The sequence below is a fragment of the Chlorocebus sabaeus genome, chromosome 20, assembly GCF_047675955.1.
Source record: "Chlorocebus sabaeus isolate Y175 chromosome 20, mChlSab1.0.hap1, whole genome shotgun sequence".
NCBI classification, from domain to species: domain Eukaryota; kingdom Metazoa; phylum Chordata; class Mammalia; order Primates; family Cercopithecidae; genus Chlorocebus; species Chlorocebus sabaeus.
This window is the reverse complement of record NC_132923.1, coordinates 41813220-41831921: the sequence shown is the minus strand read 5'-3', so window position 1 is coordinate 41831921 and position 18702 is coordinate 41813220. Positions and strand designations below refer to the sequence as shown.

The 18702-nt window shown below is 43.0% G+C and overlaps 1 protein-coding gene across 3 annotated transcripts in view; it reads right to left on the bottom strand.

Moving 5' to 3' along the window:
* Positions 1-2203: 2203 nt before the first annotated feature.
* LOC103224400 (syncytin-1-like) overlaps positions 2204-18702 on the bottom strand; it is a 54401-nt gene continuing 37902 nt past the window's right edge. Inside the window, exons 1-2 of one of the 3 annotated variants that reach the window (XM_038003296.2) lie at positions 9419-9662; positions 2204-4031 (exon numbers count right to left, since the gene is read on the bottom strand). In XM_038003296.2, coding sequence (XP_037859224.2) covers positions 2304-4028 — 1725 coding nt within the window. In that variant the 5' untranslated portion in view covers positions 4029-4031; positions 9419-9662 and the 3' untranslated portion in view covers positions 2204-2303. Of the gene's footprint in view, positions 4032-9418; positions 10006-18702 lie in introns of those variants that run through there. The other 2 variants (XM_073008561.1, XM_073008560.1) reach the window with 2 other exon arrangements.

The window sequence follows — 18702 nt, the reverse complement described above, 5'->3', positions numbered from 1 at the left end:
CTTTCCATTTCCAAAAAATGGAAAGACCCTGAAGTGAATCATAAGTCACAGTGCTCTCTTGGGATCCCTGTTACAGGAAGTAGCGGGAAACAGGATGCCTTCTCATCCCCACACTGGTGTCAGCTGTCAGGAGTGTGGTTTCTCAGAAACATACTGGGTGACAGCCTTTGCAGATACTCTAAGGTGAGAAAGCTCCCAAAGGGGCAGAGAAAGCCCATTCCCACCTGGAACAGAAGTCACCTAACATTGCTCTGATTAGGAAGAAATAGTAATCATTAAACCATACACACCATGAGAAAACATGCAGAGATGCATCCTACACATGCTGGGAGTTCTCACGCCCTGCAGGCTTTCATCATCCTGACCTTTCCAACGAGAACGTCGTCTTTTGCTGGGTAATTTGTGACTGCCCTTCAAGATTCACTGGAGATTGGAAGGCGTCTCCCTGAGCACCTGGCCTGCCTCCCATGGCCCATGCACCCCCTGCCCTTGTTACCATCATCGGCCAGGGCTTTCCCTCAGAGCAGTGTCTGAGTGGGCTCCAAGTGCCTGATTCAGTGTGTGGCAACCAAAGAGCTCAACAAAGTATTTCAGACAAATCATCAATAATCAAATGAACAATTTTATTGGATATTGTCCAAAGTAACATCCTGCTTCTAATTCATGGAAAAGAGCACAAATTGGCCATGGCATGAGAGAGCACCTTGAAGAGTGCTCCCAGTCCACAGCAGTTTGAAGCCTCTACGGGAAGAGCAGCATTTTCTGAGCAATGGCGTTTCCCAACTTAGAACTGGTCCTTGAGAGAGGATAGATTGTTATTCCCATTAGATTCATTAGGTAACGGAGGCAGCAAAGTTCATGGCCAAGTGTCATGATGGTGCAGAATGCTATGATAGGGCCAGCTTTTCATTCCCCAACCTTGCACTTGTTTGGCAGGTGCCTCCAGTCTGCCAGGCACTTTGCTAGGCATGCAGGTGGTGAACAAGACTGACTCAATCCCTGCTGTCATATAGTGGGTGTGCTAGGGACTGACATGAGATGATTAATAAATATATCATTAGAGGTTGTCATTAATATTACAAAGTAAAAGTACAGGACACCTACACATGGTTACATAAATGTGAAGGGCCTGGTTGGCTGGCATTTATGAAAAATACACTGTATATCAGGGACTGTGCTGTGCTCAGACCTGAGGCAGTTTACCACGGCCCTCACATTGAGCAGGGAGCAGAGGATTGAGATGTTCCCATGGGGAGGTCCTATGGCTTTCATGCAGCCCCTGTCTCCTCCTTATCAAAAGTGGAGTAACATTTTGCCTACTTGCTTCTAATGTGAAGATCAACGATCAAGCACTTTCTCTTTTCAAAACACCGGGTAAAATTAACATTGAAAGCTTTTTTTTTTCCTGTAAAAAGCTTTTACAGAAATGAGCAGAGTTGATTTGAATTAAGCTTGGCCTAATGCTGTCTCCATACATATCTTAAGTTTGGCCTAACGGTTTCTCCGTACATAGTGAGCTGTAACCTAACGTGATGTGTAATCAGACTGTAACTTACTCTTGTAACAAGTGGCCTAATCTCAGCCAATCACAGCAGCTGAACCTAGGTCAACCACTGTCCCGACCCGCGGGATCGTCAATGTAGGCCCTAGAAGAGGGAGTGGGAACTCGGGGGGACAAGAGACACGAGAAATGGAGACAAGACAGTATTCTGATCAAGTCTCGTTTATTGGTGGCAATGTAATGCCTTATATAGACCAGCAAGGGTGGAGGTTGGGCCAGGGGGATGATGGTGGCCCTGCAGTGGGCATGGCCAGGTAGGTATTGGTTTCTTCGGTCAGATGTCATGTTGCGCCTGCGCCGTTGCTTGGTAATTTTCCCGGGCGCAGGATGGCGCCTGCGCTGTAAGTTGATCATTTTCCCAGGCGCGGGAAAATGGGTGATGAAGAACCCAGAAGAGCGCCATTTTGTACTGGCGTGTGAGACAGCAGAACAAGGAAGAAAGTAAATCTACGGAGGAGGCATAAAGTGGAAATGTATAGAGCTCAGGCGTCAGTCGTCAGTTATAATCGCTATGGCCGGGCCACGCAGCTCCGGACAGGTCCCCCTTTTTTATTATTTCATGATGAGAGATAGCCCCTCGGGAACTGCGCCTGTCTTAGGTTGGGTCAACTCATCCCCACCTTTTAAGCCCGTCATGGGATTAGGCAGCAGCAAGGGCGGCCCTCCTGTCTTAGGCTCAATTGGGGGTGGTGTCCTCTTACCCGTCATTGACTGTCCAGTTCAGCTCACAGGGGAGGTGGTCTTATAAGGGCGGATAAGACTCACCATGTTCAGACATCTCAAGGCAATGATAATGGACCTGTATAGGCTTGGCCTGGAAGGCCTCGATTTGTCGTCTGACGAATGCCATAAGCTTATTAAGGATTATAGGCCCAAGAGTGAGAAAGAGTAGAAGGGTAAGTAAAGGACCTAAAAATGGTAGGAGATAAGGGAGAAGTCCGTGGAGTCCAGTCCAAAGCGGATTGGTGGCCAGGTCATTTCTGCGTTTTTCTAGCTCTTCTTGTAAGGTCTTTATTTTGTTTCTAACGATCCCGGATTTGTTAGCATAAAAACAACATCTTTCCTGTAAAGCCAAACAGATCCCTCCCTGTTCTGCTGTTAGTAAGTTTAGATCTCTTCTATTTTGGAGAACTACTTCAGCTAATGAGTCTACCTGATCTTGTAGATCTTGTATAGTACTGGATAAGGTTTGTACATCGGAAATTAATTGATTGGATAATTTAGTATATTGCGTTAGTGAGACTCCTAGGCCTGTAGCTCCTGTTGTAAATGCAGTGGTGATTCCCAGTCTGGCCAACAAGGGAATAAATTGTATGGCCAGTTTTGGTCTATATATAAAATGCTCAACAGCGGGGATGGGGATAGGTTCATCTCCAGGGATGATATCAATGTCAGGGAGAAGAGTGGCTAGAACACAAAGCCCTGTCCAATTTGTGGGTAGATAAGTATATGCCATGTTGTTTCCACAGAGGAAAACCGAGCCATTTATAGCACACAAGGGGCTGGTGATATTGATTATGGAGGTACAGTTGTTGAATACAACGTAGCCTAGATCGATTTCTTCAGTGCTATTGTAAGAGGGTGAAAAGAGGCAAGAAGAACTAGAAAACTTCATTGGTTGAACTAAGAGGGGAGAGATAATTGGACAGGAGTTATTGACCAAGGACTCACCTGAGTAATTGACATAGGATAATGAAAAGTTAGGTATAGCGAGAGGAGTAGGGGGACCCATTTTTAAACAAAGCCAACAATCGTGGGCAAGGCTTGTATTGGACATTTGGAGTAAGTTATAAGTGGCATTAAGGATATCAAAAGTTTGAGCATCGATCATAAGGTTATCTCTAACCTTAGGCAGGGCCAAAGGGTGATATTGAATTTCAGGATACAGGGCTTTATGAATTTCTTCTAGTTTTTTCTGAACAGTTTTAATTCTTGTGGTGTCTAATGGACCTCCCCCATCAGAGATGTGGATAGGGGCTGTAGTGCTCCAGCAAACAGGCTGTCCTTTTTGGCCGTTACAAGGAGATTGTACAAGTTTATTGGTGGATCCTAATACTTGTACGTCACTGGTACCTCCAGTTTGTTTTTTTAGTAACGTAGCCGTATAGTATGTTTTATTGCCTGATTTGCATTGTTGATATGAGGTGTAGCAAGAACTATGTACAGAGGACTGGAAAGAACTACAGGGGCATTCTTGGAGTGGCCCGTTAGGGGAGGTGTCTCTTGGGGTTGACTTACACTTCCATAGCTGGTTTGGCATTAAGTAAGCTGTCTTGCCCGAGCAAGTCACTTGGAAGATTCTGTCTGACGGAGGTTCAGATACTTGTCCCCCGCCGCAGTCACAAGGCTGGCCGTGTTGCTTTTGTATTAGTTCTATTGCTCTACGAGGATCATCAAAACCTGCATAGACTGTCACTATGTTATATAAAATGATTATTTTCCAAAAGAATCTCATGTTGGGCTTCATTTTCTGAAAAACAAAAGGGAAGAAACTTCTCAGGGAGGATTGTTTTCCCTGGATTGACAATGGTTATGATTCATTTGTCTTACCAATCTTTCGGGCAGCCATCTGGCTGCATCATTTTTTTGTGAGAAAATACATACTGAGCCTCTTCCCCAAACTAAAACTGGGTCAGGGCCATGCCATGAATTATCGAGTGGATCTTTCCATTTAACCATTGCAAACTGTTTTTGAGATTCAGGATGCCAGAAACGGTCGGCAGCAGATTTTCCGTAACTGTCCAAATTTAAAAAATTAAGGATAAAGGGGGCATGATTAAGTATGTTTCTGGGGGTACCCTTCACGGGGTACCAGCTCCCCCCTTTTATTTTTTCGATAGTAGTTTTTAATGATAGATGGGCCCTTTCTACTATACCTTGTCCTTGGGGATTGTAGGGAATGCCTGTGATATGTTTAATTTGTAGGGTGTTGCAGAATTGTAAGAAAGTTTTGGCTATGTAACCAGGACCGTTATCTGTCTTAATTTGCTTGGGTATACCTAAGATGGAAAAGCAATGTAATAAATGAGTTATGACATGTTTGGTGGCCTCTCCTGTCTCGAGAGTTGCAATAATGAACCCACTATAGGTGTCTATGCATACATGAATATATTTTAGTTGGCCAAATTCTGAGTGATGTGTAACATCCATTTGCCAAATTTCGTTGGGGATGAGTCCTCGAGGGTTAACTCCTAGATGAGGAACGGGTAAATAAGTTATGCAGTTGGCACATTGTTTAACTATTTGTCGGGCTTGTTCTCTAGTAATTTTAAACATAAGTCTTAAGGTCTGGGCATTTAAATGATGTACGGCATGTGCTTTTTGTGCTTGTTGTAAATTGTCTGTAGTGACTGTGGCTATGGTTTTTGTTGCCATGTCAGCTGTTGAATTACCTTGTAGTAAAGGTCCCGGTAATCCTGAATGTGCTCTAATATGTCCAAGGAAAAAGGGAGTAGTCCTTTTTTGAATAAGTTGTTGACATTGTAGAAATAGGTTAGCTGTGTCTGAAATATGTTTAATTTGCGGCACGGTCTCTAAGAGGGGTATTGAATGAGCCAGGTAGGCGCTGTCTGTGTAAATATTAAGTGGCTGACCAGGGAAAGCTGATAATACTGCAATTATGGCTTGTAATTCGACTAGCTGAGCTGATGTATAAGTGGTTTGGAATTTGACAATTGTATTATTGTAGGTGTAAGCAGCGAGTCCTGTGGAAGATCCATCAGTGAAAATTAGTAATGCGTCATTGAGAGGTTCCTTACTGGTAATATGAGGAAATACAAATGCATGAAGTTTGCAAAATTGAATGAGTTTGTTAGGTGGGTAATTGTTGTCAATTGTGCCAGTGTAAGAAGTGCAAGCAATTGGCCAGGCTTCTGTATTTTGTAACAGCCAATGGATGTGTGATTGAGTGTAGGGCTGTATAATGGTAGAGGGTTCTATTCCAAAGTATTTTCTACTGTTTTCTCTTCCCAAGATAATTAGATCAGCTATGGCATCATAATAAGGCAACAAAACCTTTTTGGGGGAGGAGGGCAGGTGTACCCACATAATGGGATTGTTTTGCCAGAATAAACCAGTAGGGGTTATTGCTGTGTTAAAAATAATGAATATTAATGGCTGAGAATAATCAATACTGAGAATAATCAATAATCAAATTGTGTTGTAATGGCATCTTCTACCCGTTGGAGTGCCGTTAATGCTTCTTTGGAAATGGACCTGGGGGATTTTGGATTAGAGTCTCCTTTCAATATATCGAAAAGAGGTTTTAACTCTCCTGTGGTAAGTTTTAGGTATGGTCGAAGCCAATTTATGTCTCCCAGTAATTTTTGGAAATCATTTAAAGTTTTTAGATGGTCATGGCGTATAACGGCCTTTTGATTAATTATTTTGGGTCCATTAATTTGAAAACCAAGATAGGTATATGGATTTTGTAGTTGTATTTTTTCTGGGGCTATTTGCAGTCCGGCTGTTGTCAACTCTTGTTTGAGTTGGGCAAAGCACTGTAAGACTTGTTCACCAGTCTGTCCTGCTATTAAAATATCATCCATATAGTGTATAATATACATTTGTGTCCATATTTTTCTGACTGGTTCTATAGCAGCGGCTACATATTTTTGACATAAGGTAGGACTATTGGCCATACCCTGAGGTAAGACTTTCCATTGGTAACGTTTCATTGGTTGTTTAAAATTTATAGATGGAAGACTAAAGGCAAACCTTTTCTGATCAGCAGGATGAAGGGGGATTGTAAAGAAGCAATCTTTAAGGTCAATAATGATTTTAAAATATTTTTGAGGAATCGCAACTGGTGAGGGCAGTCCCGGTTGTAAGGCACCCATAAGGACCATAGTGATATTTATGGCTCTTAAATCTTGTAAGAGTCTCCATTTGCCAGACTTTTTCTTAATAACAAAGATAGGTGTATTCCAAGGGGAATTACTTTCTGTAATATGTCCTGCTAGCAGTTGTTCCTGCACTAACTGTTGGGCAGCACTTAGCTTATCATTAAGTAAAGGCCACTGATCAACCCAAACGGGCTCATCTGACTTCCAAGTAATAGGGTCAGTGTACTTTTGGGGTGCAGGTATGTCAGTGGCCTGAGTTAAAAATTTCCAAACCCCTTTTTATCAAGTTGTCCTGAGACTGGTATAGGCTGTGGAATACCGTTTTCCTTTTTTCCAAGACCTTTACCAGGGGTGTATCCCTGAGTTAGCATTTGTGCAGTAACTATATCATTTGGGCTGCACATTATAATTTTCATTTGGGAGAGCAGGTCTCGTCCCCAAAGATTAACAGGTAAGTGAGGGATGATAAATGGCTTAATGAGGCCTGAATTGTTTTCTTTATCTGTCCATGTTAGGTATTTAGAACTTTGTTTAGGATTACTGCTTTGTCCAATTCCTCTCAGGTGAGTTAAAGTCTCTGTGGTAGGCCAATGAGAGGGCCAATCTTCTTGTTTAATGATGGTTACATCGGCCCCTGTGTCTATTAGCCCAGTAAATGCCTTACCATCTAACCATAAGGTTAGAGAGGGTTTTTGATTTGTAATTGGTTGCACCCAATATATATCTGACGATCCAAAACCTTTTGTATTCCTGTTAGAGTGTTGGATATTATTATCTGTTTTAACTAAGGGTAGCAAAACTAACTGTGCTATTCTCACCCCTTGAGGGACAGTAATAATGTTGTTAATAGCTCTGGCCATGATTTTAATTTCTCCTTCATAATCATTATCAATAACTCCAGGGAGGACTTGTAAACCTTTCATGGTGACACTACTTCTTCCCAAGAGTAGCCCAAAAGTGTCAGGTGGTAAAGGCCCATATATTCCTGTATTTAAGGTTTGTGGTCCCATCTCAGGTGTTAATACTGTGTGGGAGGTGGAACTGAGGTCCAGTCCTGCACTTCCTGGGGTTGCTCTACTAAGTTTTGAAATGGATTGTTGCTGCTGGCTGGAACAAAGCTGACCGCCCCATATGCTTGTTTTGGGGCCTGGGGCTGGCCCCTCACCCCGTTTCCCTGCTGAGACGATAAAGGATTTCCTTGACTATCAATTTTAGATTTACATTCGTTGGCCCAGTGCCTTCCTCTTTTACACCTTGGGCAAAGGCCTGGAATTTTTGTTTCTGGATTTTTTTTTTGATTTTCATGGCAATCTTTTGCAAAGTGTCCTTTTTTACCGCATTTAAAGCACCCCCCTTTATCTTTGCCTTTGTTATTGAGGAAGTCTCTTACTGTTTGACCGCTAAAGGCAGCGGCCATTGCTAGACCCTGTTGATATGAGGGCCCAATATCTGAACAAAGGCGAATATATCCTGTTAAATCTGTTTTCTTTTGATAAGGTCTGATTGCCGCTTGGCAGGCGGGGTTGGCGTTTTCATATGCCAACTGTTTAACATAATCTACACCCGTTTCTGCATTTCCAAAAATTCTACCTGCCGTAGTCATGAGTCTGTGTACAAAATCTGAGAACGGCTCATCCGTTCCTTGTTTGACTGCCGTGAGTGAGGCCCCTGGGTCTCCTTTAACTGGGAGTTTCCTCCAGGCTTTTGTAGCAGCTGCCTGGATTTGTGAAAACAAGCCAGAATCATATAGCATTTGGGCCTGAGTGTCTGCATAGTTACCTGAACCGGTTAACATATCAAAATCCCAGCCGTTTCCTGCCTGTTGGTTTCTTTTAGCTGTGTCCCTACAATTTTCAGAAAACTCTGACTTCTAAATTAAATAATCTCCCCCGGAGAGAACTGCCCTAACTAAGGTATTCCAATCTGCAGGGGTGAGCCAGTTATCGGCTACAGATTCCACTATTGCGAGAGTATATGGAGCAGTAGCCCCATATTGAGAAGCAGCAGTTTTTAACTCTTTTATGATAGTGAAATCAAACCCAGTATGATGTCTCCAAGCTTGTCCTTGCCCATCTGTGGTTTCCATAACTGGGAAGATGTCTTTGGGGGAGGAGTCTTCTCTATGTCGGCTAGCAACTAACCTTCCTCTTAGAACATGCTGTCCAGGCCACTGAGGTGGGCGCAGGGAACCCTCCATAACGTCTGGGTTAGGTACCTTTTTATTTCCTGTTTTTAATTTTTGGAGCCTAATTATCAATGATTGATGCAACTCCTCAAGTTTAATTTGTTCTTCTAGTTGAGCAATTTTTTGTTTTAATTCTTCTTTGGGATCTACTACTGCCATAACAGTGGGTGCAGAAGCCCCATTACGTGTCCCATTATATGGGGGCGGGTGTGAAGTAAAGGAAGGCCAGTCGGGGTTATGATATTTAGCCGCCTCTTTCTCTAAATCATCCCAATTTATGTTTAATTGATCAGGCTTATTAGTTTCTTCCTCTTTTTGAGGTGTTTGTAAAACCGGATATTTTGTTTGTTTGTTTTTGTGTAATATTTCTTTATCTGTTACAAAAGGAGACTTGACTCCCTCATCATCACTCTCAAGGGAAATGAGATCCTCCTCCGTATCTTGCAGAGGCTTTGTGAGGTTAGAGCGGGAACTAACCTTTAGAATATGTTCTGTTTGAGCAACCGCGGCCATGACTTGTGGATCGGCTTCCTTTTTATCTATCAAATCTTTAATGAGATTCCAATAAGAGAAGGCGGTCACAGGAATTTTTTCTGGCCCAAAAGCATTATAATAATCTTGAAAACAATCTCCTACTCTACGCCATCTTTTAATATCAATAGTTCCTTCCTGTGGAAACCAAGGGCAAGTGTCTTTTACAAAATCGAAAAATTTAAACAAATCATTACTTTTAACCTTTACTCCTCGTATCTTTAAAGCCTCTTTTAATTGTCCTACATAGATTTGATGTTGACTTAATTCTTGTCCCATTTCGGACGCATCACTTACCTTCGATTCTGACGCAGCAGGTTCCCGCGGTGATCGGAGGAGTTTAGTTTCACCTTGACGACGGTCGACCGTTCTTTCGCGTTCTCTTCCTCACGGAATCCCTCGTTTCCAGGTTCCACGTTGAGGCGCCACGTGTCCCGACCCGCGGGATCGTCAATGTAGGCCCTAGAAGAGGGAGTGGGAACTCGGGGGGACAAGAGACATGAGAAATGGAGACAAGACAGTATCCTGATCAAGTCTCGTTTATTGGTGGCAATGTAATGCCTTATATAGACCAGCAAGGGTGGAGGTTGGGCCAGGGTGATGATGGTGGCCCTGCAGTGGGCATGGCCAGGTAGGTATTGGTTTCTTCGGTCGGAGTCATGTTGCGCTTGCGCCGTCGCTTGGTAATTTTCCCGGGCACGGGATGGCGCCTGCGCTGTAAGTTGATCATTTTCCCGGGCGCGGGAAAATGGGTGATGAAGAACCCGGAAGAGCGCCATTTTGTACTGGCGTATGAGACAGCAGAACAAGGAAGAAAGTAAATCTACGGAGGAGGCATAAAGTGGAAATGTATAGAGCTCAGGCGTCAGTCGTCAGTTATAATCGCTATGGCCGGGCCACGCAGCTCCGGACAAACCACAGACAACCCACGTTCAAACCAAGTTCAAATAAGCCAAACTCCAGCTTTAACCATAGGGCTAGCACTGTACCTCACTTTCCCCTTCTTCCGCTTTCTATATTTGACTTCCCTTTTTCTGCCTGTAAACGTCCAGCTGTGTGGCAGCCCCTGGAGCCTCACTACATCTGTCCTGGTTCTAGGGATGCCCAATTCATGAATTCTTCTTTGCGCAATTAAACTCTGCTGAATTTTGTTTGTTTAAAGTTCTTTTAACAGTGGTTATTTCCTTGAGTTCAGATTTATATTCAACAATCAGAACTCATTTCTCAACAATCCCAACTCTCATTTGTCATTTTATATATATATACACACACACACTATATATATACACACGCACATACACACACACATATATATATATGCCATTTTTTCAAAGACAGTAGCGAAGCTAAAGGGTAAAACTAATGGACTGAGATGCATGCTTTCTTTGGGAACACAGCATAGGAAGGTCACCTCTCCTTTCTCCCTCCCTCTTTCCTGAGGTCAGAGAGTTTCCTTCTCAGAGACCCGACCATGAGGTGTTGTGAGAATTACAAACAGAATGTGATCGACATTGGGGATGCCCCAAATGTAGGCCTGATTTTGATGCACTCACCTCCAGGTCAGGGAAAGAGTTTCCTTGTCCTCAAGCTCATGTGACAAAGATGTGGCCTAGAAGAAGGCCCTGCTGGATAGGACAGAGCCTCTCAGTCTTCTGAGGGCCCTTCCCAGGAGGTTTGTGCTCCCAAGGGCCAGGACAAGCTGGCACTGGGGTGCAGCTCTGTGGTGCACCCTGGAGCTGTGGAGCACCAGCAGGGCTGGCCTAGGGGAGCTTTTTGCCAATAAAGGAGAGTTTGGTTCATGCCCTGCCTCTTTCCCCAGGTCTGACTTCTCTCCTGCACAGCCTCCCTCCTACCTGGGAATGCTCGGGACTCAGCACCAGGCTCTGCCTTCACAGGAGAGGACAATGAAGATGCAACTAATGTCTGTGTGGCACCTGATCCAAGAAGCTTGAAGGGCTTTCCTCTAAAAAGGAAGCTGCACAGAAGGGGCCATCTGCAGAGCAGCAGGTGTGTGCATGGCTGTCAGGTTTGAAAAACTCACCCCTTCCCTGGCAAGGGGTAGAGCATGTAGTCATGTGATTCATAGGACCCTTTCATGTCTACAGCAGCATTTGTTCTGCATCACTTTCCAGGAAGGTAAGGAGCCTGAGGCTCAGAGTTGGCCAAGCTGCCTGTAATGGCACAGCTAGGTGGTGACAGAGTCAAGCCAATTGGGCATGTTTCTGCTACATTGCTGCCTTCCCATGACCCAGGGCCTCCTACTGTAGAAAAGGGAGAAACCAATTACTTGAGAGTGCCCTTTCCATAGCCATATGGCCTGCTTTCTCTCCCTCCCCTCCTAAATCTGAGAAACTAGTTCACTCTAAGTTGTTAATGACTGCAAAGCCCACCCTGAAGCATATTTGTGATTTACAAAAACAATGCCCTAATAAAAGGACCAGTTTTTACAGTTCTAGGGCTGTAAATGCTGGGCAAGAGATCTGCAGAAGAGGTATTTGAAGACCTCAGTGGAGGGTCTCACTCCTTCCCCACCTAGAGAGCGAGCTTTTCCATCCAGAGCAGCGTCATCACTGCTTTACCCTGTGTCTTTGGTGCAAGGCACAGTGCTTACCACATGGCAAGTATTCCCTAAGATATCTGATCATAGATGAATGAAAAAGCGGATGGATGGATGGATGGATGGATGGGTGGGTGGGTGGATGGATGGATGGATGGTTGGGTAGGTGGATGGGTGGGTGGATGGATGGATGGATGGATGGATGGATGGATGGATAGATGAACTACCCCCAAACCACCCTTCCCAGTAAATGAGTCATTCATTTACTTACTGCAGTTATGTCTACTAAGAACCAAGCCTGCAGCAGGCAATAAATCATGCACTAGAGATATTGCTGTGAACTAGACAGTGTTTAGAGTCTAACAGGGGAGTTGGTCATTAAACAAACAGTGGCCAAATAGTTATTTAGTGATAGTAGGGACTAGGTGTGCTATTAAGGCTAATGGCCACAACCGTATGTTCAGCTCAAAATAGTTTCCACAGCAGTATTACAATGATATAAAAATTACATGCATAGAAACACTAAAAGGAAATCACAAAAACATAAACAGTAGGTATTTATTAAATGATATAATTATGGGTATTCTTTTTACTATTACCATTTTTAAAGTTTTTTATTTAATGGATGATTATTACTTTGTAATAAAATCAATTTTTTAAAAGACTATTTAAATGTGTGATAGATGATCTCATTTACCTTTTAGAATTATTCATATTGCAAAGTCTACAGTATATTACACTTAGTGGATTTTCACTATGTCTTTATTTTATCTCCCCACTATGTATTTCTTGAATGAAGGAATAGATGAATGAATTTTGAATTCTAATAAGACCAACATATGGAAATTTTTGTCTTAAAGTGTTGTGCTCAGATTTTCCAAACAGTGATCAAAGTCGAGACCTTTGGGCTTCTTCAGAAAAGACCTATCAAAAGCTTGTTTTAGTTGTCTTAATCAGCTCTTAGTTATTTTTGCTTGTGAATATGAGTTTTGAATATAATAAATGGATTGAATTAAAGAAAATATACTTAAACACATTCTTAAATGTATTACTTCTCTAATTTCTACTATTTAAAAAATTGTCTCCTATTGAGAGCAACATCCTGCAGGCTTCTCAAGAAATCTCATTTGTTATCAAACAATCCAAATATTTGGATCCCATCAGAACATTTGTTTTTCATTTGTAATTTTATTTCCTTTGGAGTCCTTCTGTGATCTGTTTGGTTATGACTAATAAGTTAGGAACAATTAGCTAAAATTCATTCAATCACAGGAATTTACATTTGGAGGGGTCATTAATGGTCATTTAGTCCAGCATTTCTCCCAAGCAAGAATCCCTTCTACAGCCTTGGTCAGTAGTCTTTGTTGTCTGCTTGAACACCTCAGATGCTAGGAATCTCACTGACTCCCATGGAAGCTGAGTTTGTTTTTTTAAAATGCTTATCTTTATGCCCATCAAAGATGAAAGTTTTATTTTGTTTACATGTACACTTCTAATCCCCAGCACAGAACTCAGCACATCAAAAATCTTCAGTAAATGTTCATGGCCTGAACAAGTGGAGGTTTGAATCCATTCATTCATTCAGTGTATTTATTGAATATCTATTATGTGGTGGGTATTTATCTGAAGCACTGGGGGTACAGCAGTCGACAGGAAAGACATGGTTCCTGACCCAGGAAGTGTTTTCACTCTAGCTGGAAAGACTACTCTACCCATATTTCCCTTTCCTACTTAAACCTTAGACATATTGTCAGTGGGTAGATGGGAACAGCCACTATTAGGACAGGCTGAGGAATAAGTAGCAGTTTCTTACACATTCTTAGAGATTACTTGACACCCTCCAGGGAAGACTAGACTTCCTCTCAGGCTGGGCTGGTGGATGTTCAAAGTCAGTATTATTTGAATATTAAAGAAATGCAACCTTATTTTATCCCTATAGCTGATGAAGCAGGATATTCAATACAAAGAGAAGATGAATCTATATTAACACAGACACATATTTTCTACTCACTGATACATTTTATATATATATATACACACACACACACATTGATTCTTATTCAAACACATACACACTCACATAAAAATGGAAAGATATTCACCTAATTTTTTAAATGATTATCTCCAAGTAGTGGGATTATAGATTTATTCTTTTAGTTTTTCTCTATTTGACACATTTTATTCAACAAACACATATTACTTAAATAAGCAAAACAATTCTATTAAACACACACACACACCCCACACACACACACAGCAGGTTCGGCTAACCGGTCACACTGCTGATACTTTGTTTCTGTGAATGCCTTCTCCCTCCTCTCTCCCTTTCGTCGCCTTCCTTGCCCTGTAAATAATTTCAGCTCAAGCATCATCTCCACCAGAAAGTTTTCCTGATGCCCACTTTCGCCAGGGACCCTATACGCCTCTTTCTTTGTTCACTCGTTGAACTAGATAGAGACATTTATGATGGTGACTTACAGCTATACGTGGCCTGCTCACCTGATTGCCAGTGCCTACAGGCCTGGCTCTGTGCTGCTCATGCTCATCTCGAAACCCCAGCCCAGCATGGTGCCTCACCCTCAGTAGGGAATGGGGAGATAAGGGATGAATCCCTGAGCCTCTCCTAGGTCACTGATATGGCTGCTCATTGGTTTCTCCTCTGTAGCTGAGATCGCATTGCCCTCCTTACAAACTACTGATGGCTCCTTACTGCCTACTGAAAAAAAATGCAACACCTTAGGGAATCCAAGAGCCTCCACACTATGATACCAGCTCACCTTTTCAGCCTCATTTCTCTCCTTGTATCCCCTCCCGGGACTACTCATCCAGCCCTAAACAGGCCATGCCTCCCCACCTTTGCCACTGCTATTCTTTTAAACTAAAATTATTTTCCCATCTCTGCCTAAGGAGTGTCTAAAAATAATTTCTGCTCATCCTTACACTAGCTTGGAAGCAACTGATGCTCTGATGTGCTCATCAAAATCTCTGTTGGGAGTATCTGCAATCTCATATGCCCTGGGGTTCTGTCTGTCCCTACAGCCACTTAAAGTAAGCACCATGAAGGCAGGGGTCATGCCTTAATCTTAAGTTAGGAGGCACTCACTGAGGAGCTGTTGATTTAAAATGATTTGGAAAAGAAAAAGTCTATGTTCTCTTCCAAATGAGGGGCTATACAAGTTACTGTGAATGGTTTTAATACAGAAAATGAGAGAAAAGAGATTTTAAAAAATAGAGTGAAATGGTATAGGTTACCAGTCAAGCAAAGAGTAAAACCATATAAGTAGAATTTGCTTTAAGATAAACATTTAGGTATTGAATATCTGAGATTTCTGTTTAACTGTTTTATGAGCACGGGATTGTAGGAGAGTCAGTGAGCACCCCCAACACCCTTAAGCAATGTGGTATCTTTGGCTAGAACTAGAAACCAAATGGACACCAGGCAGATTAACAAGATAAAAACATACTAATTGTATTAGTTTTAATGAAGGTAGGTGTCATGCCAGACCCCTATTGACTCCAACAGGAATGGCACCATGTTTGAGAGGCCAAACAAGAGATCCAGAGCCAACAAACGAGACACAGGGTTTTATTAGGGAGAAATTACATACAGGAATAGCCCAGTGGTGGAAGACTGAACAGGAAACTGTAACTGCTTGGAAAAAGCATGTAGTTTATATAGCACCTTCACTTAGCACCCTCCCCCCAACAACCTCCATGTGGCAACCTTCATTTCTTAAGTCATTGCTGGCAGGTACATCTGCCGTATAGGGTCATTCTCAGGGTATGATTAAGTCAGTGCCATCAGATGCAACTACTGTTCACATGGGATCTTCACAAGAGAGTGAAATCCAAAGAAGTGCCCAAAGCAAGATGTCTTTATACTTTTTAGACAAAGAACAATGAATTTGAGAAGAAATGACAAGGTAAAGGGGATCTGGCTAGGGGCAGTAAATTTTAAGGGAGTCATAGAAGCCATATGAGGGGACATAAAACTAGTGGATGATAGGGGTTACTTCGGTAAATATTTATTTAGGTCCACTGCAACTCTAACTTCCCAGTCTCTGGTAATAAGGACTATTTTCTTGCCCTAGTACAGGGAGGTCCGCCTCCAAGAGGAAGTTTTATGGCTTGCTGCATGCAGGGGAAGACAGGACAACTGGCCCTTTCTGAAACTCCAATTTCTTCAATGTTTGTAACTAAAAACAATCAATATACCAATTTGGCATATTTTGAGATTGCACATTCTTCACTCCTTTAGAATTCAAAGTCACAGGTGTTGGCTTTGTCCCTGACATTGCCTCTGATAAGTCTGGTAATCTTCACCAAGTCATCAAACCCCTCTGAGCTTTAATATCCTCCTCCTTAACATGTATACAAGAACCAGTAGAAACAATAGCTACCACAGAGCTGTAAAGAGTTCATAAGGTGCTATAGAAATGTAAGGCATTTGTGAATGTGGTGTAATTTTTTTCAACAAATAAATATTAATTGAGCATCAGTTATATGCCACGTGCTAGGAGAAACCAGACAAATACCATTAGTGGCATCTACTTGCTTACTTCCTTGCAGGCATATACTTTTGCAATTTGTCTCTGTCCTTCAGTGACATCAATGCATAATTCCAGTTGCCCTCTCTTGTCTGTGACAGGGAAAGAGAGAAAGGAGCACACATAGCTCCTCACACATTCCCTGTCCCCAACCCTTCCAAGCCCTACACTGTATAAACACAGAGGGAAGGCAGAGGAAGGAGAGATTATGGGCTGTTAATGCTCTGGGGAAAATGCAAACCAGCCTGTTCATACCACCAGTCACAGAGTTTGATGATAGACCATGAGCTGTGACCATGAACAGGATGCTGGCTTGACATTAGGATCAGTATATAAGCAGATCAGGAGCATCTCCCATCATTAGAGCCTTTTGATCTCCCTTGCCCACCAAAAGGAAAGGCAAGACAGCATCAAGTGAGGAGCCTGGGCCAAAGGTACCATGATGCAGTCCAGTGCCTGAGGAATAAAATAGCCCCTGCCCTAGATGTAGCACTCAGATGGGAATCGAGGGAGTACTTGGGCACCTCTAGAATCGTTCATTCATTCATGCATTCAAAAACCACCTATTAAAACAGTGATAGGTATCAAAACCTATCAAAAAACCTATCAAAACCTAACCAAAAAAAGTTAAAACACTGACCTTTTTGCTGCACAAACCTGGGTTCAAAACTTAGCTCCACCCTTTAAAAGATATGGGACTTTAAGCAAGTTGCAGAACCTCCCTAAACCCGCCACTTCATCCAAAAACTAGGATAACAGTAATAGCTACCCTTTGAATTGTGGTGGAGATTAAATGTTATGGAGTTCTTAGCACTGTGCCTTGCAACTGTTAAGCATATAATGAATAATAATTGTTATTATGATCATCATTATCATGGATATGTGTCAGGCACCATCCTAGATCCTAGGGCCAAAGAGTTAGAGAACAAAAAAAAAAAGTTATTGCACTCAGGCAGGCAGACAACTCACTATAATATAATATGGTAAGTATTACAACAGAGCTAGGAACAAAAAGCTGTGGGAGAAAAGGGTTTGAGGGAGAGGGTGGTGGCTTCCCAGAAGAGACAGTGTTTTCACTGAGCCTTAGAGGATAAGTAGGGATTTCACCAGGAGAAAGACAGAGAATAAGGTAAGGCATTCCAGGCAGAGAAAATGTTCAAAGCAAAGGTACGGAGGAAGAAAGGAGCAAGGTGAGTTGAGACAGCTGCATGCAGTGCATCCTGGTCCTTTCTTTTCTCTATTACATTGCAGAGAATCACCTTGTTCTGCTCAGAAAACACAACCTGGGGTGTGCTGGGCTGATAGAGAGATTCCAGAGAAGGAAGTGCCCTGGACTCTTGCGCTATTTTTGCTGCCTGGAATTCACCGTTCAGCCATTCCAGATGCCTATTGCCAGGGGGAAGAGCAGAGTTGCCAAGGTCCTAGCTGAGGGAGATGAGAGGGCAGAGCCTCCCCAGAGCTGGGAGGCCCTTTCAGCAGAGCCCTGGGGAAGCCGCAGTCAGTTCCAGGGCAGCAACCACTGTAGGAGCAGCCAAGGAGCTGAACTGCAGCCAGCCAGGCCGGCCCGCCAGCCTCCACCACAACAGTCGCTATTTACTTTGGATGCCAGCCGTCCCCACAATTCACACACAAGATTTATCACCAGAAAGTAAGTCATACCGGCTGCAGTAATAACAAACTTCCTAAACACAAGCCTTCAGGCTAGGGCAGGAGGATAGGACGGGAGGAATATCATCCAGTTATGGGGAACATCTATCATGCCTTATATGTTTAGAGAACATTTAAGTTCCCTAGAAATGTTAGGAAGTCTTTCTCCGTGTCTTCAACAACTTTGGTATATGATGACTACAACAGGGTAACAGGCTGGCATTTTTTCTTTTTTTCTTTTTTTTCTGAAACAGAGTCTCGCTCTGTCGCCCAGGCTGGAGTGCAGTGGAGTGATCTCTGCTGACTGCAAGCTCCGCCTCCCGGGTTCACGCCATTCTCCTGCCTCAGTCTCCCAAGTAGCTGGGACTACAGGCGCCCGCCACCACGCCTGGCTAATTTTTTTGTTTGTTTGTTTTGTTTTGTTTTTCCAGTAGAGACAGGGTTTCACCGTGTTAGCCAAGATGGTCTCGATCTCCTGACCTTGTGATCCGACCGCCTTGGCCTCCCAAAGTGCTGGGATTACAGGCGTGAGCCACCGCGCCCGGCCTGGGCTGGAATTTTCAACTGTGTGAATGCTCCCTGTCTTTTCCCTGACCTCTTATTTCAATCAGGAAACAAAGTTTTGTGATTTCTTGTAAGGGGATTCCGGTAAAGTGGAAAACAGACAGCAGACATCAATTCTAGAGCAACGGAAGTCAGGGGCCAAGGCAGGAGGAATGTCTTTAAGGAGCAGCGAGGTAGGAAATGGAGATTCCTAGAAACTGGAAAGAAGGTGGCAAGGTTTTAGAGAGGACCTGCTAAGTGGTTACAGATTCCTGGAGCTGAGCTTG